The following is a 22,564-nucleotide window of genomic DNA, read 5'->3' on the forward strand; positions in this document are numbered from 1 at the left end:
TCTTATTATAAAAGTAGGGCATAATGATGGTGTGTTGGTCAACATTTCCCCTAAGTAAAACAGGTTCTAATAGTTTTGGGTGCATATATACTACTCCTGAGTGCAGAGGGACTGTGCTTTTTGCCAACACTGTCCACTATAAATCACTATAGTGATTCATTACTCTTCAAAGGTGTTTGGGATACTAAGAATGTGAAAAGAAACATATAAAAGGAAATTCTGTTTTCTATGGGGAACTCCTTACTTAGTTTTCAATCAATTCTTAGAAGCTTTGCCTGAGTTAAAAATCAGCAAGGACTTTAGGATTTGATCCTGTATAAGGATTTAATATTACAGGGCTATATGGGGAAAAAAACATGTATATAGAAAAAACCTCCAGGAAACCGAGGGATGAATCTTATGGATTTTACTCAGTATGTTTCCCTCAATGGGAAGAGGACCTGGGTTCACACAGGAATAGGAAGCTAAGCACCAAAACTCTGTAGTAAAAGAAGATCTCATCCATGCAGATTTCAGAGCTGCCAGTGTCTGTGCCACATTCTAAGCAAAAGATGCAGATGGCATTTAATGTTGGTTACATCAGCTCAGTAGGTGAGGGGAGCACGTTACATAGAATCGCTCTTCCCAGTATTCACCTCAGCATTCTCCCACCAGACCAAAGGAGCCCTGACAGCATGACATAACTATGCAGGAACTTCTGTGGGCTCCAGGGATGAAGGTGCTAGCTTGAACAGAGGCTGTTCCTGAGTTTAGGGGCTCTTGTACTTGTTTTTGCCTAACTTGGCTTCCGCCCTTGAGAAGCACAGAATGACAGAAGTATAGAAACTACAATATTTAATTTCTTCTTAGCTCAGAGACTAGCTCTTCTCTCTCAGAAAACATATCCACCCTATATTAGTGATTAAAACTTCTGGGCCAATCCTCAGCTGGTGTAAATTGGCATAGCTCCACTGACCTCAATGGAACTACACTGACTTATATCAACTAAGGATCTGCTCATCCTGCTCATAATACCTATTAGCATTTCTTTGCTGGCAAAGTATCCCACAACAAGGCTCTCAGAGCACTTTTCATCTATCCAGCATTCTACAAGCATTGATTAATCCCATGTGCTCATATTACCGTTTCTCTGAATTATGTACATTCTAAACCATCTGAATTCAATGGCATCCATAAAGCTAAAGAGGTTTCCCATTTACATTAATGCCTTTAATATATTGGGATGGACAGAAATATTGAATTATCAGGAGTGTTTCAAATCAGTCCATAAATGTGAAAGGTTTCTTATTTCCTGAATCATCCATCCATCATTCAGCACAGTTTTCATTACAGTAAAACCAAGGTAATAGCAAAACAAAGTTTTAATTTAGTGATGTTAGGTTCTTTGAAACAAAATCTCTCTGTTAGTTTATTTGTATCTCTCTCTCTACTCCCTGTTGTTAACCATGAAATACAAGGCACTAAATATTAATGTAGGTTTTCGTCGGGTTGCACAGTAAACTTAAGTAACAAGTTTATATATATAATCACAATCCATCTACTAATTTATGGTTTTTTTCTCTGCTTCCTCTGTATTACACTCAATAAACACATAGCCATACATTATGCATCCTATTAGTTATCTCCAATACTCTCCCATCTAAAGGAGTTTTACAATAATGAGATATCAAATAGTGGACCAAAGGCTTCACCTCATACTTCTCTAATGTCTAATGAAAAATGGTCAGTAAACGAGGTAAAGTTGGACTGATAGCTATGGTGACATATTTGTTTGTCAGAAACTAGATGGTGAGGGGAAAATCTCTGTTTTTGGCTTCCCTCTGTTATGTGTGCACACCCCAACTGCAGTATAACATGGAGGTGGGAAATCATAGGCTGTTTCACCTTTTTAGAAGTGGTTACTGAAAGACAAATGGGAAGGAGGGTAAAAAACAGAAATTACCATATAGACAATATTCAGAATGTTGACTCTAATCACAGTCTACATGTGATGGGATTTAGAAATACGATGATTTGAACATTGTTAATTAGCAGCTACCACCACTGGAAGTAGGATCTTGAAATGGGAAAAATATCTTCTTAGATCAAATGAGCATCCTGCTCAAAGGTGTACCAGGACACCTTATGAACCAAGGACAATTAAATCCAGGTCTGATTAAATGCATCCTAGAATACTCAAGGAGCTGACTGAGGAGATATCTGATCCATTAGCAATTATCTTTGAAAAGTCATGGAAGATGGGAGAAATTCCAGAAGACTGGAAAAGGGCAAATATAGTGCTAATCTATAAAATGGGAAATAAGGACAGCATGGGGAATTAAAGATCAGTCAGTTTAACTTCTGTACCCTGAAAGATAATGGAGAAAAGAATTAAGCAATCAATTTGCAAACATCTAGAAGATAATAAGGTGATAAGTAACAGTCAGCATGGATTTGTCAAGAAAAAATTGTGTGAAACCAGCCTGATGGCGTTCTTTAACAGGGTAACACACCTTGTGGATAGGAGGTAAGTGGTAGACGTGGTATATCTTAACTTTATTAAAGCTTTTGACAGTGTCTTCTCATAAACAAACAAGGAAAATGCAACCTAGATGGAGCTACTATAAGGTGAGTGAAAAACTGCTTGGAAAACTGTTCCCAAAGAGTAGTTATTAGTGGTTCACAGTCATGCTGGAAGGGCAAAACACGGGTGGTCCTGCGAAGATCAGTTCTGGGTCTGGTTCTGTTCAATATCTTCATCAATTATTTAGATAATGGCATAGAGAGTAAACTTATAAAGTTTGCGGGTGATACCAAGCTGGGAGGGGTTGCAAGTGCTTTGGAGGATAGTATTGTAATTCAAAATGATCTGGACAAACTGGAGAAGTGGTCTGAAGTAAATAGGATGAAATTCAATAAAGACAAATGCAAAGTACTCCCTTTAGGAAGGAACACTTAGTTCCAAACATACAAAATGGGAAATGACTGCCTAGGAAGGAGTAATGTGGAAAGGGATCTGGGGGTCATAGTGGACCACTGGCTGAATATGCGTCAACAGTGTAACACTGTTGCAAAAAAAAGCAAACATCATTCTGGAATGTATTAGCAGTTGTGTTGTAAGCAAGACACCAGAAGAAATTCTTCCACTTTATTCTGCACTGATTAGGCCTCAGCTGGAGTATTGTGTCCAGTTCTGGGTGCCATATTTCAGGAAAGATATGGACAAATTGGAGAAAATCCAGAGAAGAGCAACAAAAATTATTAAAGATCTAGAAAACATGACCTATGAGAGAAGATTGAAAAAAAATGGCTTGTTTAATCTGGAAAAGTGAAGATTGAGAGGAGACATGATAGCAGTTTTCAAGTACATAAAAGGTTCTTCTTAAACATCTGAGGATAGTTCAAGAAGCAATGGTCTTAAATTGCAGCAAGGGAGGTTTAGATTGGACATTAGGGAAAAACTTCCTAACTATCAGGGTGATTAAGCACTGGAATAAATTGCTTAGGGAGGTTGAGAAATCTCCATCATTGGCGATTTTTAAGAGTAGGTTAGATAAACACCTGTCAGGGATGGTCTAGATAATATTTAGTCCTGCCATAAGTGCAGGGGACTGGACTAGATGTGCAGGGGACTGGACTAGATGACCTCTCGAGGTCCCTTCCAGTCCTATGATTCTATGAAAACAGAGTATTACAAAGGTCTTTGTTACATTTTAAGATGGGTTTGAAGAAGATCTGATTTTTAAATATTCTCATGATTGAAAGCAAAGGACAGAATTATATCTTAACCAAAAAGAAAAAGGAAATAATAAATTATCCTCTACTGTTCTGAATAGGGGAGATGCAATCTCGAACAGGTGACAAATGAAGGGTGCATATAATTAAATGAGACTACACAGCATGCATATAGAGTACTACCAAAATATTATAGAGTAATGGTCCAAAACATTGTAGCAAAAGTACTTAAAGCTACTGCATAGCATTTTAGACAAATTATGTAGTAATTTTTGAGAGAATACGATGGATTGTGATACCACAAATATCTGAAGGAAGCTAGAATCAAAAATATGTGGTAGATGGCTTATAGCAGAGTCAATAAAAATATATTATGATATACTTTTTTACTGTTTAGGTAAACAATAAAAAGACCTTTTTCTTGGATCTGTTTGATACATATGTGATTCTGCTGGAGAATATCCATTTAAGACAATTAGATTTTTTATTGCATTTTAAAAAATATATATAAAAAGGTTTCCTTTCTGGGGGGAGGGGGGATTTTCTTTCTTTTATTGTCCATGAAAATATATTTGTATTAATAAGCATGGCTTATCATCTAGTCCTGGCAAATGGCACCATATGCGCCTCATGTCTCTGCTGACATCACAGAACCGCATCCTCGCTTTTGTAAAGAATACTTCTGAGCACGCAATCAGAAGAGGAGACTGTAAGCTATTTGATGCAGATTGTAAGCTAAAAGATGCAGGAACCATCTTTATGTTCTGTGAATGCACCTAGCATAATGGTGTCCTGGTCATATATCACTGCCCAAATCAAAGGCACAACCGAGGCCACTCAGGAATTTGAACTATGTAAGCGGAGAGCTTCACTGTGTATTGTTTGAATAAGGGTGCATGGGGTGGGGGTGGGGAGAAGACACACAGAGAAGCACACTGAAAGAGGAAGAGGAAGTTCCAGACCCAGCCTGAACAAGCAAAGTGTTTTGGCCCCAAGAGAAAAGTCTAGAGAACAGTTTTGGGTCCAGTGCTGGCCAAAAAGATGCTTGGGGCTGTTAGCAAGGAAACTATCTCCGAGTGTATTTCCTCCTGCATTCAGGGAAACAGAACTTTGTACATTCTTTGTAAACAAACAGGATTGCATCAAAAGCACCTGACTATCATCTATTTCTCCTCCTCACTGGCACAACATGCACAAGCAGCGGAACAAGTTTGGGAACCACTGCAATAAACAATAAATAATAAGAAAAAGAAAGAAACAGTCACACATTACAAAAGAAGACAGTGAGAAGAAAAGTAAGAGCAATCACAACCAACTTGATTTAAATTCATTATTGAGCAGGTAAATTGGGAATCACATCTGTTGGCTCCTTCTATTCAATATTGAAGTGTGTTGTCTAAAATGGAAATTCAGCTTTTGATACAACTATTAAAGCTGGAACCAGTACTCTCACAGTTCAGAACTATGTTGTAACTTATAGATGCTTGACATATGTTCCCTCAAATATGATGGGACTCCTGAAGGATTCTCATGTTGTGATAAATTTGAAGAGATTGGATGTGGACCAGTATGGGAAGCCACAGATGTGGTGCTAATATTATGATGATCATGCTGGTCCACATGAGGGTGTCAAGTTGACAGTTGACAAGTGATGTGTCGAAGCTATGTGTCCAGACCAGCGAACAATATTCTGTGGTAGAATAGACAAGGGCCAGTGAAGAAGTCTGAAGTGTTTTTGCACTGGCTGCCCAGGTCATTCCTGCCAGTTTCTGGGTGAATTTTACATTAATCTTTATTTTGTCATGGATATTTTTCAGATGCTGGTGATGTCTGAGGATTCGGTCTAATGTCAAACAAGATCAGTGCTAGAATTAACTCCTGTGATAGGCCATCATTGACAGGGAGTGGCTGATTGGTTTTGTTACCAAGGAAAACATTAATATACATCACTGTTCAGAACTTTTTGGAATAATTTTATCATTACATTGCATGGGATAATTTTGCTGGCTTTCAGGAGGAGGCCATCACTCCATACAGTGTCATAAGCAGTAGATAAGTCTAAGAAAGCTGCCCCAATCTTGAGTTTTTCTGTAATCTTGCCTCAGTGTGTGTTGGTAAGACTAATACTTGGTCGGTACAGCTGTGGAATGTCAGAAACCCACTTATTCGTTTGGTAACACTGCTTCAACAAGCAGCATTATCCTGCCAGTAATATTCCTGCAGAGAAGCGATAAGGACAAGTACAATGAAGGATTGCTGGTTGGCCTCCCAGATTTGGCAATGGAATTTACGATAGTCCTGCGCTAGATCCTAGGGACAAATCCCAAAGAATGAATATTGAAGAACAGCGCTGCCAGCCATTTCCAATCCTTGGCACCAAGATTTTAAAGACATTTTGGAAAGACACCATCAGGTCCTGCACCTTTTTTGGCTTTCGTGAGTGAGAGGGCCTTACTTACCTCCTCAACAGTGAAGAGGAATGATGGGGGGAGGAATTGGGTAGTGAACTGATTGATTGTCTGAGCTCTGTGAGCTCTTTGCAATTAATAAGCTTCTCCCCTGGGGCTTTTGAGTTCATAAGAAGTGTTCTTGCAATCATATCAGTTGAGACTTCAGGGTTTCAATATTTCACTGGATTTGCACCACAAGCTTTCTGAACTGAGTAAAGTCCAGAGCTTCAATCATCTTGATCCATTTTTGATGGAGAGCTAAGTTCAGTTACTCTATTTGGGCCGCCAGTCATTTGGTACATCTTTAATAATCTTTCTGTTTCTGATTTCCAGCAAGGGAGGTATCCTTTTCAATGGCTGCAAGGGAGGATTTTTCTTGCAGCTATTTGAATGAACTGGGTGAAACAATCTAAATGTTTGGGCTTTGGTGGAATCATGTCATTGGTAGAATCATCAAGATAATGGTAGTTAACATGTATAAACTACCAAATACAGACTGGCCTTCTCTCCACAGCTTATCACCCGTCTATATATCTTGGTGATTTCTATAGCAACCTCATGATTCAGGGCTATGAAAGTAACGATACTGTGGCCAACACAGTTGAGGAATCAAACACATCAAGACACACATTGCCTTTTGGATCCAAAAGACAAAGGCACTTTTCATTCTGCCCACTGGAACAGAGACTGAAACCTGGATGTCTGTTTCCTCACCAAAGACTAATTTAGAATCCATCAGAATGCCTCTGGATCTATTCTTGGTAACTTTCCACAAAGTCAGCATCGACCAGTTGTAATCCATATTAGGAGTGAATTTCTCGATATCATGTCATTGCTTAACCCATGACGGAACTTTCAAAAGGCAAACTGGCCAGGATTCACTGCAACAATTGAGGCTGCTATTGTAAATAATTTAGAATAATAATGAAGCAAGAAAATAGCAAGTTTATGCAGGATAGTAGTGCATTTTGATTGAAAATGAAGGGCATCCTTTATAATGGAAGATGGTAGTGACAGAAGTATGAGGAGGAGGGAAAAGTGGCAGATGCCTGAAAGACTATTTACAAATACATTAATTTATTTCTGCACCATTTGTTCTAACATATCTTTTTTATTGTTAATGCCAGAGCCATTTGAACATTTCCCATTTGAATCTGAGCTCAGGGGAGTGTGATGTATTTAAGAGAATTCCTTTCCTGCAAACTTTTATTTGTTTTATCTTTTTAGACTGTGGGCCAGATCCCATGCTGGTGTAATTCTTCATAGCTCCATTGACTTCAATGGTGCTAAGCCAATTTAAACCAGCTGAAAATATGGCCGTATGTTCTTTGAAGCAAAGACTGCATCTTCCTCTGTGTTTGGAATGCATTTAGCAAATGGTAGATTGCATTCTGCAATCTAAACAATAAATAATAATTATAGGCTGGATTGTGACCTCCTGGAGTACCAGGAAGTGTTTTCATTTAAGCAACCAGAATGTCTCCTGGAGCACTGAGGGGCACTGTTTCCATGTGCTTGCTGCTACATTCCTTTGTACAGTGGAGCTCACTACCCCCATCTTGCTGACTGGTTTACTAGCTCTGATTACTATTGTATAGGAGGCAACATGCACCTGCTGGGAGTAGGGAGGGAGCAGGGTCAGTAATTCTGTCCGGCTGTTACATGGGCCATTGAAGGGAGGAGGGAAGAGTCCCCCTGGCCTTTCTCCCACTGCATACCCATGTAAGGCCAAGGCAGAATCTGGCCCTAAGTGATTCACACTGAACCAATATTACAGGATCAGAAAGAAATGTCAGTTAAATGTGTATGAAGGTTGTAATTTTCATTAATTCCCAGTGCTGTGGACAAAGATATCATCATTAATTTAAAGAGTTTCTAGGGGAGAAGTAAACTGCTAGAATAAAATGTAGCTCAAGCTATAGAGACTCATGTGTTATGGTGAAATTATATGGCCTTTGCTATGCAAACTGTCAGACTAGATGTTCATAATAGACCTTTCTGGCTTTAAAATCTATGGATACATAAAAAATAATAGTTTGAACTGTCCAATTTCACTGACAACAATATGTTACTTCAGTATATTGTATTGCAGACTATAAGGTTGTTAGCGGGTAGCCAAGTTGGTATTGATATTGCACTGTAGGCTACTTTATGGTATACATTTGTTTAGTAGTAGCTGTAGATATTTATTTGTGACTAAAGTACCAGGAGATGAGAGGTTAAATATGGTCACCATTATTTAAGAAATGACTTGAAAACCTTACACAACACCAGAGCTGAGTGAAAACCAGAATTTCTATTTCCCATATTTCAATATTTGTTTTTCATACCACACTGAGACAAAATGTTGAAAAAGCTATACATTTTGCAGCACAAAAAAATTAGAGAATTTCAATTTGGAAATGTTAAAGCATTTTGTGTCAACATTTTTTATTGAAACAAAATGTTTTGACATTCCTGAATCAAAATGCTTCTTTCACAGTTTGTTGACCCAATATGAAACCTTTGTTTCTGGTCAAGGTGAGATTAATCTCTCTCTGATGTATTGTAATTTTTCCATGTGATTGAAGCATCCTACATCATGAGTTTCCCTGATAGGAAATTTCACCAAATCCAATATTTTCCTGCAGAAATATTTAATTGTGATGAAAGTTCCTTTTCTGACAGGAAAATGTTTCATTCCAATTTTTTGACCAGCCCTATCCAACACCTAGTAGCCAAAGGACTACATTTACTTGCTAGGCTGAAATACACTGGCACTTCAAGCTAAGCTACAGACCATTGCAAGCCATTCTCTCCACTCAGCAAGTCTTCATCCCCACTCTAATCTTCCACTGGTTGGGCACCACCTGTTGCTTGGTGGTAGCAGCTTTGAAGTGGTCATTCTGCACACTTAGCAAGAAATCCTAAGGCCTACAGTCATTTTTTTTAAAATGAAGGTTTAGATTCTGCAAAAGCTGGAGAGACTTGTCCAGGAAAGATTACAGTAGATTTTTCACTTAAAATGGCTAAAGGTGTAACTAGATGGACCAAAGGCTGTTTTAAGGATGATGAAATCTCTGTCTCTGAATATCCCTATATTACAGGGAGAGTTCTAAGTATTGGATTTGGAGAATAATGCAGTTTACTGTTTGGGTTTCCCTGTTTTTGGTGGTGTCAAGGTTCCTTCCCCACTCTGAACTCTAGGGTACAGATGTGGGGACCTGCATGAAAATCTCCTAAGCTTACTTTTACCAGCTTAGGTTAAAACTTTCCCAAGGTACAAACTATTTTACCCTTTGCCCTTGGACTTCCACTGCCACCACCAAATGTTTACACGGGTTTATTTATTAGGAAAGCATTGTTTGGAAATGTCTTTCTCCCCAAAATCCTCCCAACCCTTGCACCCCACTTCCTGGGGAAGGTTTGGTAAAAATCCTCACCAATTTGCATAGGTGAGCACAGACCCAAACCCTTGGATTTTAAGAACAATGAAAAAGCATTCAGTTCTTGAAAAGAAACATTTTAATAGAAGAAACAGTAAAAAGATTCACCTCTGTAAAATCAGGATGGTAAATACCTTACAGGGTAATTAGATTCAAATCATAGAGAATCCCGCTAGGCAAAACCTTAAGTTACAAAAAGACACACAGACAGGAATATCCATTCTATTCAGCACAGCTTAATTTCTCAGCCATTTAAAGAAATCATAATCTAATGGATATCTAGCTAGATTACTATCTAAATTCTAAGACTCCATTCTTGTTCTGTCCCCAGCGAAAGCATCACACAGACAGACACAGACCCTTTGTTTTTCTCCCTCCTCCCAGCTTTTGAAAATATCTGGTCTCCTCATTGGTCATTTTGGTCAGGTGCCAGCGAGGTTATCCTAGCTTCTTAACCCTTTACAGGTGAAAGGATTTTTTCCTCTGGCCAGGAGGGATTTTAAAGGAGTTTACCCTTCCCTTTATATTTATGACAGGTGGTTTAGTTTTTCTTTAATAATTCCTAAGGGGTAAATCCTGAACTCACTGAATTTAATGAGAGTTTTGCCTTTGACTTAAATAGGTTCACAATTTGGCCCTGATGTAAGAACTTTCTATTGCTTCACTGTTCCGCTGATTTGACTCTCCCTAGCTTTCAGTGAAAGTGGGATGCTTCATGAACCAGGAGAGCACCACCAACACACTGTTACAAGCAGCTTTTGGATACATAATTCAATGTTATACTTCTTTGACAATCACATTTCAGAAGAAACTGAAGTATTTAGAGAAACTTATTGCTATGATAGTGTTTTGATTTTGGCAACTACCATGACAGGAAAAAGTAATTAGTCATAGGCTAATGAACATTCATTTATACAACACATTTTATGTTTGTAAAGCATCAGTCACACAGAATATCACAGAATGCTTCATAGGCAATTACAGTCTACCCAGACAAATATAAGAAAACTATGTAGTTTACAATATGTCACAGAGGTAGCATTTGTAATGGCATAAAGGCAAGGCTGAAAAAGCACAAATATCAGAAAGAATTAGAGAGGGAGAAGAGCCATGGTTCACAGAAGGTGAGATCACAGAGCTGGATGGGAAACTATTTTTCTGTCCCAACCTGAATCAGGATGAAAAGTTAAAATCTTAAAACTTTCCCCAAATGGATAACCCACAACCATTTTTGGATCAAGTCAATCAAAATAATTCAATTCCAATAATTTTAAAATGTTCTGTGTTGGTTTGTGACTTTTGAGAAAAAAAAATACCTGTTTTTAGTACTAACTAAATTTTTCAAAATAAACTTTTCATTTTGAAAATGCTGAAACATCCCATATCGACAATTTAAAAACTTTTCTTTCAAAATGTCTTTGAACCAGGAGAGTAGTCAAAACTGACCCTTTCCCAAGAACCATTTCAGTTTTGACAAATCAGAATTTTCCTATGAAAAAAATATTTAGCTGGAAATTCCCAACAAGCTCTAGTCACATATGAAGATATCTAGAAGTTTTTCATTGAATAATATTTTCAATGAAAAAATAGAAAAAAATCCAACTAAAATGTCTCTTATTGACCATTTCTAGTCTTTTATCCATGTGGCAGCAAGTACTAGATTCCAGAAAGAGACTTTGCTGTAGATTGTAAAAAGGATAAGAAACTATTGGGGATGAACCTTTTCTAGGCTTTTCTAGGTTGCACTATGGCTGCCAGCAGCCCTTGTGGGTTATTCTATCAACCGTGGAGCCCCTGAGTATAAAGCCACAGCCCTTATCTCCAGGCCGTGAACAGAATAAAGTCACCACAGGATATGTTAAGTGCTTAGCAAGCTATCCCAGATCATTTAGTAATGACAAAAATTAAATATTTATTAATTTTGTAATTGTGCTGGTCATGAAGATTACTTAACAAGAAATCTTCTGTTTCCACACAGCCAATTCAGGCTCAGGTTTTGTGGTGGGATTTTGTGTTTTTGTTTTTCTCAATATCTTATGTTCTTTCATGAGCCTTTGGAGGCCAGTTTTTCCAGTCTTAGGAGGTTAGCTTCAGCCAGACTGTTTAAATTGGTTCCTCATACAAGTCAAACATAACTTTTTTAGTTTATGCTAGATTTCAAATGTAAAATCAGAGATGAAGTTCTGTTTAGCTCTTGAGAGTTGCCTGGACTTCAAGTTAGGCCAGCAGATTGTTTCTCAAATCATTCAAGACAAAAGCTAATTTAATTCCTTCATTGTTGATGTCCAAGGCATTGTGGATTTTTTTTAATGGCTGATGATTCAATACAACATTTCCATTAAATTATCAGAAGATGTAAAGGCTGTGGTTGTGTTTTAAAGGTCAAACTGCCCGATTCATTGGAGGCAATTAATACTCTTTCCTAGTGAAAATTTTCTAAATTATATCTGTGTTAGACAGATTCAAGAGAGGAATACTTAATGGCAACTCTAATGTTCCTAGTTAGCCTGTTAGATATGTTAAGTGAAACCTTATAACAGTTAATTAATAATATATGTTACATATAAGGGGACTATATTAATATTCATATAAATCTTTAATGGATTCTTAGTCACAAAATTCCTTTGAGATTGTTTTGGCAATTACATTCAGCTTTGTAAGCCATTATAAATTATTATTAAGACACTCACTGTATTTGTTCATATCTTATAATATCATAAGACAGTGCTAGAAAAAAGTTACTGTAAACTTAAAATAGGCCTACTACCACAGAATATGCAAAGACACATATATTCCCTGTTGCTTTGTATTAGTTGCACTTTCATTATTCTTAGCAGCAAATGGAACAATAAAATACTGTGGGCAGCCTGTCTGGGACCAAACATATGGGGATGTGTATGTTTATTTTTTGTAAAAGACAGTGTATCCAAACTGTAAGGCTTTAAAATTTAACAGAAAGTTTTACCTTATATTGGTTTTCCTATCCGTTCCTATTGAACACGACTCTAATATTTTAGACAAAGTGATTAAAAAAAAGTCTGATCATCAATTATTTCAGTTGCCATTTGGCTAGTCATTATAAAAAGATAATGAGTAATGCTCTTTGTTAAAATAACATTTTTAAAAATGTGTGAAATATAGGTAAAGTGACCTCAGTTTCTCTCTGGTTGTATGCCGGACACAGGAGGCATATTGGGGATGGAAGAAAGTGTGGCCAAAGCCTCTAGAGCAGTGGTTCTCAAACTAGGGCCACCACTTGTTCAGGAAAAGAACGCTGGTGGGCCGGGCCAGTTTGTTTAGCTGCCGCGTCCGCACATTTGGCCGATCGTCACTCCCACTGGCCGTGGTTCACCGCTCCAGGCCAATTGGGGCTGCGGGAAGCGGCGCGAGACAAGGGATGGGCTGGTCGCCTTTCCTGCAGCCCCCATTGGCCTGGAGCAGCGAACCACAGCCAGTGGGAGCCGCGATCGGCCGAGCCTGCGGATACGGCAGGTAAACAAACCAGCCCAGCCTTCCAGGGGCTTTCCCTGAACAAGCGGCAGCCCTAGTTTGAGAACCACTGCTCTAGAAGGCTATGGCAGACAGCAGAACTTAGAACAGCCAAGAAGTTGCTCTAAGTAACAGTGGGGACTATTTTGGACCTCAGCTGCTTTTGAGGATCCAAAGATAGCTTCAAGTGATCTTTTCATGTCCTTAGTCTTGTGCTGAGCATAGCCAGGACTGCACCCAAAGATCTGTATCCATTCGAGATTAAACACAATAAACTTGTATAGTATATTTCATCTGCTGTTCTCATAGTGCTTTGCAACAATAAATAAATACAGCCCCAGCCAGCATCCTTGTGAAGTACATTAGTTAGATGCATGGTGATGGGACCTAGATATAGTGAAACAAGATACAGGTTAGAAATAAATCTATTATTGCCATAATAGACACAGTCCAGTTAAATGACTTCTCCAGAGTAAAGCTGTTAGTCAATCACAGTCAGGAAAACAGACTGGGAATATCTGGCTCCCAGTCACCTCCTCACTCAACTGACCACACCTCTCATTCTAGAGTGTCAAGTGAAGACAAGGATACTGGATACAGCTGTACAATTCTCAGCTAGGTTTTAGAATAGCAACTCTGCCTATCTACAGTTTTACACAATAGTATATTAAGGCAAAGAATGACATTCAAGCGGAATAATGGGGTTATTAATAAAGCTGAAGAAGGGAGGTCAGACAGTCAGCTTGCCTTTTGAATTACTGGACGTTATAAAGGTTATGACATTAAATATTCAAGAAAACTACAGTGTTTTAAGGATTTTGGTTAAATAATGTCAGGTGTTTTTTTTTTCCAAATTCATCTAGTTGCCGTTGGCTATAAAAACTATTTATCTATAAACCTAATGTGCTAATAATGAAGACTTCTTTAAAACTAGAAATAAAACTAAACAGCTTTACCTTTTGGTTTAACGAATGCTGATATTAAACATTTTCTAGCACATAAGGTCAACTCACAAAATCTTCCTTAAATTCATCACTGGAGCAAAAGAGCTACTCTCGTGTAAAGGAAGTGTTCTGAGGAAATGGAAGAGGCTTGTCTACATTGAAGTGACATCAGAAAACAGAGATAAAAGAAATGATTTAAGACTTGGGAACAGCCACAATGAGCTTCCAAATCATTCTCAAGAAAGACAAAAACAAAACTCTCACAGCACACCGGGCTAATGTGCAGTAGGGGATGATGATGATTTCTACATAAAACACCAAGTTTTGATAGTAGTATTTATAAATACATTAGCAATCATCCTTTGCTAGAGCAAATTAAATGGCAGTGATGCTCTTTTTTTCTGTCCCCATTTCCACAACACTTACAGAGGAATTCTTTCTTCAGAACACAGAAAAAACCGCACAGAAACTGAACCTGTTACAAATCTAAATGACCCCTCCCCTTATCCTCTCCTGAAACAATCACATTAATTCTTGAACTCCTTCTGCAGGAGTAGTAGAGGATTTTTCAAGCGACTTTAGGTCAAATTTTGTTCTTGAATGACTTGGAGATACCAGTCCAAGTAATGCAAGGAGGTTGCACATGCGCCTCTGAGAGCAACACTTGGCCTTTTAGGTAGAAATCATCGATGGAGCCAAACCAAAGCAGCCTGTATCTGGGGTCTTAATTTTTTCTTGGGTTAGTGCAGAAACATACGGTGAATGATGTGGAGAAAAAAAGGACTGGAAGATGGAGTTTTTAGTCTCCAGGTTAAAAGTATTTATGCGCCCGATCCTGAAATCTTTATGCAGGCAAAACTACCAGTGAAACACCGGGGAGTCTTGCCTGAGTAAAGACCAGACTTGAAGTCCTTAAATGAAAGATTATTAAATATTTATATAGTGCCATTAGTTTGCCTGGTGCTTTGTAGAATCAGAAGACACTACCTCTGGATTTAAACATTTACTAAAAGAAATGGTGAACACATGACTGAGAGATCAGGACAAAGGACAAAAGTGTGAAAGTAAATGGAGCACAGAGCTGTGCAGTACCTTGAAAGTGAAGGTGGTGAGTTCAAATTTGATACACAGAGACGCAGGGAGCCATTACAAAGAAGTGATTCTGGCTGTGGTGGGAGTGGGTGAGGAAGAGGTGTTGGATATGGTGAAAGAAAGTTGATTAGATTGTAAGTTCCTTTGGGCAGGGACTGTCTTCATTATGTATTTGCACAGTTCCTAGACCAGTGGGGGCCCTGATCACTGACTGGGGCCTCTAGGTGCCACCATAATAAAAATATTTAAATAACAATAATTATATAATTTCAACATGCTAGATAAATTAAAAAGGGAAATGGTGAGAGTCAGACACACTAGACGGACAGGGCAACTGTAGAGGAAGAAAAATTATATATTCAGATTTAGCTTTGTTAAGTTTGAAGGAGGAACAGGAGATCCAGAGGGAGATGTAAGTTTTGGGGAAAAGAAGGTCTGCAGCAATCAGCAGGTGGAATGAGAGAGAAAAAAGCATGGATGAGGTCATCCTGGGGGTGAATACAGAGAAAAAAAGAGGACTTGGCCAAGGGAAACACCAACAGAGTTGGGGTGGATGATTCACAGACAGCAATAATGAAGAAGCAGTCAGCTAGGCAGAAGGAAAAACTGGGAAAGAATTCAGTCATGGACACAGTCTGGAGAAGAAATGGGTGGTTCATGGTGTCCATCTGGGATAAAGACAAAGTCACATTTTGTGTACCGAACTGTCAGATTCATTTCAAAAGCCCTTTGTTAAAAGCAAATGAACTAAAAGTAGCATGGTATGTCCCTTGTTGTTGAAATCTGTTTCATTTCAAAAGAATGCTACTTGCTGAATGACACACATCATTCAGCCTAAGTATCGGGATTATTACAAACAAGAAATGTGTTGGTGCTCAATGCCATAATGTCATAGGCAATACATTTCAAGCTGTTGCTAAGAAAAGTAATTTTCAAAAATGAGGTTTTCCAACATGTTATGGTAACAGAGGTCATCCTGAGGAAAAAAAAATATACACATTAGAAAAGTTTTCATTATATCACTACTCTCTCTTATTAGGATAAAAATAATCCCATAATTAAATTTGTATTGTTTTATTGTTCTTCATAGAAGAACGTGCGACTGCCTTGTGCAAAAAAGGTCAAAACCTGCATTTAAATTGGGATATTATGATAAATGATGTGAGCAGCCTTAGTTCCAATTTTAGCAAACACAAATAATTTTAAAAATCATTTGTTCTGATTTTGGATTTTTTCTTGACCTTCCACAAGGGGATATAGTTGAAATGATACATTACTGTATTTGCTTAAATAACTGTAGCAGGATACTGGAAATAACTGTTGTGTTGGGAAGATCTTCAAAATTATTACAAAATATGACTCAACAGTCACATTCTCCTTGGTGTTTTTACTGACACAGACATGGTCCCACCTAATCTCCTTGAAAAAAAGGACGAGCCGGAGCCTAAAAAACTGCTTATGCTGCCTTCGAGATGCAATAGATGTGGTGTTGCCAACTGCAAGAGTTCAAACTTCAGGAATCAGAACCTCCAAAATCAAGAGATTACTCTTAAAAATAGATATGATTTTAGCCAAACTATGTTTTTTGGTCAGTCTTCTAGTTTATTAATCTCCCTGCCCACACTCAATGAGCCTGTGACAATTACAGGTAGAAAATTCAACTTTAAATGCATAACAGATATGCACACAATAAATGCAGGCCCCATCTGCTCTGTGCACGTGGTCCCCAACTCTTTCTCATCGTTACTCAGGGTCCCCCTGTTCCCTGGCAGGTGCCCATTGCCTCCGCTCCCGCAAGCCTATGCCTTCCCATCCGAGGCAGAAACTAGCGCTTCTCTAGTGGCCGAAAGGGGAAACTGCAGCAGTTGAAGCAAAATTCCTGACAAAATTGTAATGCTTGTGATAATAGTACCCGTGTTGGTAATACTGTATATTACTAGAGAAAAATGAGCCACATGCTAGCCAAATCTAAACTGAGGCTTGGTACTTAATATCCCTGTGTGGCGTTTCCTCCAAGTTGTCCTGTAGCATTGGAAGGGCTAGTGTTTGCTCCTCTGGGCATGAAACTCTCAGAGATTTCAAATCCCTAAATTGCTGCAAGTCCTCAGATCACAGGACATCCACCAGGGCAGAAGGACTTTCTTTGCCAGGCAGTACATTTGGGAAAAGACACCATAGCATCAGCTAGTCAACTGATACATATCTTACTCCTTGAAATATCAATTTTGGGGTACATCTTGCAGATGTCTCCTCCATGACTCTGGCCCTGGAGGTACAGACTTTCTTTGCTTTTTGCTTTAAGCTTGTCTTGGATGTTGTAGGGGACACCATGACTTATGACAGCTAACTATAGCCCCTTAGAGACCAAACATCAGCTAAGAATTGCTATAGGAAAGCAGAGCTCTGTTTCAGAATTTGAGAACTCTCACAGCTCAGGCTTAGTGACAGGATCTCTAGATGAGGCTCTCTTGCACCCACGGACTGTTCCTTAGGTTGTTTATTTGTAGTGGTAGATGCTCTGACCACTTACATACATTAGTAGTGGAAGTGTTATTTACAGTCGAAGCCTCTTTGATCAGAAAATATATTGATTTAGCTGAGACAATGTGTTTTCTTCCAGTTGTCCTTTATGAAGAAAAATAAATTCAATCAACCAGTGTTTCTTCTTTTTCTCCCAATTGTATCTCTTTTTTTGTTGCTTTTTTTAAAAGTATGTGAATTTTAGAGCTGGAGGAAATATGGCAATAGCAGCCCTGGCAATAGAAATTCTGGATTGATATTCCTGCCCTCTTGTTATCCCAGGAAGAAGTAAGAGGCAGAAATGGCAGTGCAAGCTTCTGCACGCTGTCCTGCCTACATATCTCCAACTCTGATTGAGAGTCCAGTTCAGTAATTGGGAAGAAAAGTCCATCCATGACTATTTAATTTTTATCCTCTCTTAGACTGACAGTAAGGATGTGAATTACTGGTAGGGTAATTTCTGGTATTTGAACTCTGTCTTGTCCATTAAAAATTGGATTCAAGATCACCAACTCATTTAACATATGACACCAAATGGAATTCATATTGTAATGTTTTCAATCACTGGATTTGAATAATTTCCATGACCTAAATGTGAGAATTTCTTTACTGACCAATACTCCAAGCTCCTGAGCTAGCCAACTCCACAGCTTGTAATTTTTATCGAGATAAATTTTCTCATATCAACAACCTCCACACAGACCAAATCTGTGGATAAAAATTAAGATATTCAATTCTTCCTGTTGGCTAGTGGCAAGAAAAGCAATCTTCTTGCCACATCCTCCTCCTTCCCCACCTTTTTGCCTGTGATAAATTGATTCTCAAAACACTAGGAGGTGAGGAGCCAAAACCACCCTATAATATTGTAACAGTCAGCCATGGATACAAGTGTACAATCTACTCATTCATGCTCTCTAACAGGAACTAACACCAATTCCAGTGACTATTGTCCCTGTGTGGTACAGACCACACAATATAAATTTGAATTTGTACGTGGTATATACATTTGACATTTTTAAAAAGCAATTTTTAAAGCTGGATAGGTAATCCTTTGAAGTTAAGGTATTTACCAGGCAAAGTGTCACATTTTCCCCTGAAGGTTAAGCTGACACTTATCAAAAGTGACAGGATTCATGAACATTTTTCCACTGAAGGTCCCTATCTTTATATTAAAAAATTTACACACACACACACAATTAGGCTACAGTATGAAAATGTGCATGAAAGTGTGAAGGAAAGGAAAAACGTACACATGTATATCTTGGGCTAGTTAGCTTGTAATAGGAAGACAAAGTCAAGGACTACATACATAGCAATGGATGGAATTATGAAAAGTCTTCCATAATATAATTCAGGTACAGAGAGTATAATTCTGGCCCAGGCTATGATTCTTTGACAACCTATTTCACAGTAGCAGATTTCAGTGATTTTATAATCATAGATAATGCACAGATTTATAATAATGGCTTGTCAATGGGTAGAACAACAGGACTGAGAACCATTATTTTCCCAGACATTTTCCCAGCATGTGCCAAATGCAGAGAAATGTGAACAATGACTAAGGAAGAGGCAATATTGCTTTTCTTATTCAAACATACTCCTGTGGACAGATGTACAGAAGCCTACCTGTTCATGTTTGTAGACAGTATTACCAGGGAAATACTGACATAACGAAGTTTTATAAATAGCAATATGCAACAAATACAACATTTGCAACAATACAGAGAAAATCAGATATACATTAGTTTTTTTTCAGAACCCAGAACTTAAAAAAAACCCTTCACTCCATTTTACACTGCTTTTATTTCCACTCCCCTCAAAATCTGCACTGCAGTCACGTCTGTAAAGCCAATGAGAGCTGGACAGTATCAGTCTGAAGTCTATGACACTACACATAAATTAGCCAGATGAATGGTGGTCTTTTGACCTTATTACTAAGCATTATTGTTCTTGCATGATGGCAGAACAGCAATTGGTGAAGCAAAGCAGATATATAAAACTTTTACTGGTATAATAAAAAGAAAGAATCCTGCAGACATAGGATTTCAGGAAGGGGTTCTCCTAAGTTCTCACAAACTAAACACGGTGGGGCTTGGTCTTTATGACCGCCAAGAAAATCTCAGGATACTGCAGGAAGCAGAGTAAGGGGTTCTCTTTCTTCTAAAGTAGCACTGAAACAGTAATCCCCTATGGTGTTATAAAAAGGCATAGTGTTTGTTCCCGGAGATGCTGTTCATAAAATATCAGGGTTGGAAGAGACCTCAGGAGGTCATCTAGTCCAACTCCCTGCTCAAAGCAGGACCAATCCCCAACTAAATCATCCCAGCCAGAGCTTTGTCAAGCCTGACCTTAAAAACCTCTAAGGAAGGAGATTCCACCACCTTCTTAGGTAACCCATTCCAGTGCTTCACCACCCTCCTAGTGAAAAAAGTTTTTCCTAACATCCAACCTAAACCTCCCCCACTGCAATTTGAGGCCATTACTCCTCGTTCGGTCATCTGCCAACACTGAGAACAGTCTAGATCCATCCTCTTTGGAACCCTCTTTCAGGTAGTTGAAAGCAGCTCTCAAATCCCCCCTCATTCTTCTCTTCTGCAGGCTAAACAATCCCAGCTCTCTCAGCCTCTCCTCATAAGTTATGTGCTCCAGCCCCCTAATAATTTTTGTTGCCCTCTGCTGGACGCTTTCCAATTTTTCCACATCCTTCTTGCAGTGTGGGGCCCAAAACTGGACACAGTACTCCAGATGAGGCCTCACCAATGTTGAATAGAGGGGAATGATCACGTCCCTCGATCTGCTGGCAATGCCCCTATTTATACAGCCCAAAATGCTGTTAGCCTTCTTGGCCACAAGGGCACACTGCTAAATCATGTCCAGCTTCTCATTCACTGTAACCCCTAGGTGCTTTTCTGCAGAACTGCTGCCTACCCATTCAGTCCCTAGTCTGTAGCGGTGCACTGGATTCTTCCATCCTAAGTGCAGGACTCTGCACTTGTCCTTGCTGAACCTCATCAGATTTCTTTTGGCCCAATCCTCTAATTTTTCTAGGTCCTCTGTATCCTATCGCTACCCTCCAGCATATCTACCACTCCTCCCAGTTTAGTGGCATCTGCAAACTTGCTGAGGGTGCAGTCCACGCCATCCTCCAGATCATTAATGAAGATATTGAACTGTTCTTTTGCATGAGAAGGTTGTGACCATGCATGCTCATTAAAAACTCCATAGCACTTTATGCATGAATAATTATTAGAGACTCCATGTCCTCATCAAATTCCTAATTGGATAATTATATTCAGCCTACTGAAATTACTCTGCAGCTTTAATTGGACACAAAGATTCACCAAATCCTTGTTTAAAATTCTGAACTGATTATGCACATATACAGCTGCCATATCCCACTTTACAGATGGCTGCATTTTACAGTGTGTGAAGTGATTCCTATATATAGTTTAGGAAAGTATGTTATGATCCTTTGGAATGAATACACTCTATGTATTCTCAGTTATTTCTTTGTAAATCTCAAATAACTCTATTGAAACCAATAGTTTTTCCTAGATTTGCACAATTCAATATGAGGGCAAAATATGACTCTATAAATATAAATTAAGATAATTGTTGTTCACTGTTATTATTGATCATAGTAAAATCCTTACACTCTGCAGAGATTAGGGGCTAGATCCACAAAGGGATTTAGGTGCCTAACTACTAAATCTAAAATTTAGATATTCACCTCCCTATACACACACATAGCTGCTGCCTAACTCTGTAAATACCTAAATTCCCTAGGCACCTAAGTTTTCACCAACAAAGTCTGCTAGGTGCCTATTGGGCATGTAAGCAGCTGCCTAAATCTTGGAGCCAAGTGCCAATTCAGACCTACACCCTGACAAGACCCTCAAATTAGATATTTCCCCACTTATCTTTCCTGCTGACCTGATCTGATAGGTGTGCTCATAAGTTGCCTGAGAGTAGACATACGAGATTGAACCCTGCAGAAAACACAGGCACTGGAAGAGAATCAATATCAAAGACAGGGTTCGAACCCATGTTTTCCCAGCTCTAGATCCAAGCTCAAGTCCACTAGATCATATTGTCTCATTTTTTCTTCCATGCAGCACCCATATGCCTCGCACATTCTCCGAAACCCAGCGTGCTTTCCTTGGGATCACTCGTAAAGAGCCACCTCTTCTGCATGGCCCTCAAATGTAATCAATCAGCAAACCGAGAAAAACAAAGAGAGATTCCCTTCCTTTGGGCCTCCCACTGCATCTTGTGTTTCTAAGTCTATCATATATATGGAAGACATGGTGGGCACAAATTTTCTTGCCATTTAGTCCTGTACATCATCAAACACAATTTTCAGTGCCTGGCAATTAATTATAAAACCAATATGAATTAATGTAATCAATTATTGTATTCACAAACCCACCTTCCTCCATTTAACAGCAGAGACAGAATTTTGTTCACCAGCAAGAAAAGTAGCTGTTTTCCAACTTTTTAAAAGTAACATTAGTGACATCAGAAATAGGCTTAGAATTATCTTCAAATTCATCCTAATCTTTCAATGAATTTAAAATCCTTGTTAGTTCCACTTCGATGGTCTTACAGGACAAATGATCAAAACTGTTTTTTAAAAAAATAAATAGGGGGAAATTATACCTTGGTGTTTGTCACTTGAAATGGAAATTTTGAGCCATTTGTAACTTGCGATGTCAGCTTCTCAGTTGGTTTTGAAGAGATTGTATTCGTAGCGGGCGGTTGATTGTGCAGAACGGAAGACAGGCAAAGTTGTACAGTCTCCTTCAGAGCTTTCAGCTGTGACTCCTGGGAAAATGAGAAGTCATCAGCTCTTAAAGATAGGCTATACTGAACAGTGTAGCTTGTTTTCTTTCTGCTCTGAATCAAACACTTGGCAACAGCTGTAGGAATC

The 22,564-nt window shown here is 38.7% G+C and overlaps 1 protein-coding gene across 4 annotated transcripts in view; it reads right to left on the bottom strand.

Annotated features, from left to right (window-relative positions):
- The window catches only part of LUZP2 (leucine zipper protein 2), a 324,235-nt gene that overhangs the window by 49,685 nt on the left and 251,986 nt on the right, over positions 1-22,564 (bottom strand). For all 4 annotated transcript variants that reach the window (XM_084632578.1, XM_084632579.1, XM_084632577.1 and 1 more), the window contains one exon: positions 22,294-22,458. In XM_084632578.1, the coding sequence (XP_084488704.1) occupies positions 22,294-22,458 (165 nt within the window). The remainder of the gene's footprint in view (positions 1-22,293; positions 22,459-22,564) is intronic.

The sequence above is a fragment of the Lepidochelys olivacea genome (genome assembly GCF_965140295.1).
Source record: "Lepidochelys olivacea isolate rLepOli2 genome assembly, chromosome: 6".
Lineage (NCBI taxonomy): Eukaryota > Metazoa > Chordata > Testudines > Cheloniidae > Lepidochelys > Lepidochelys olivacea.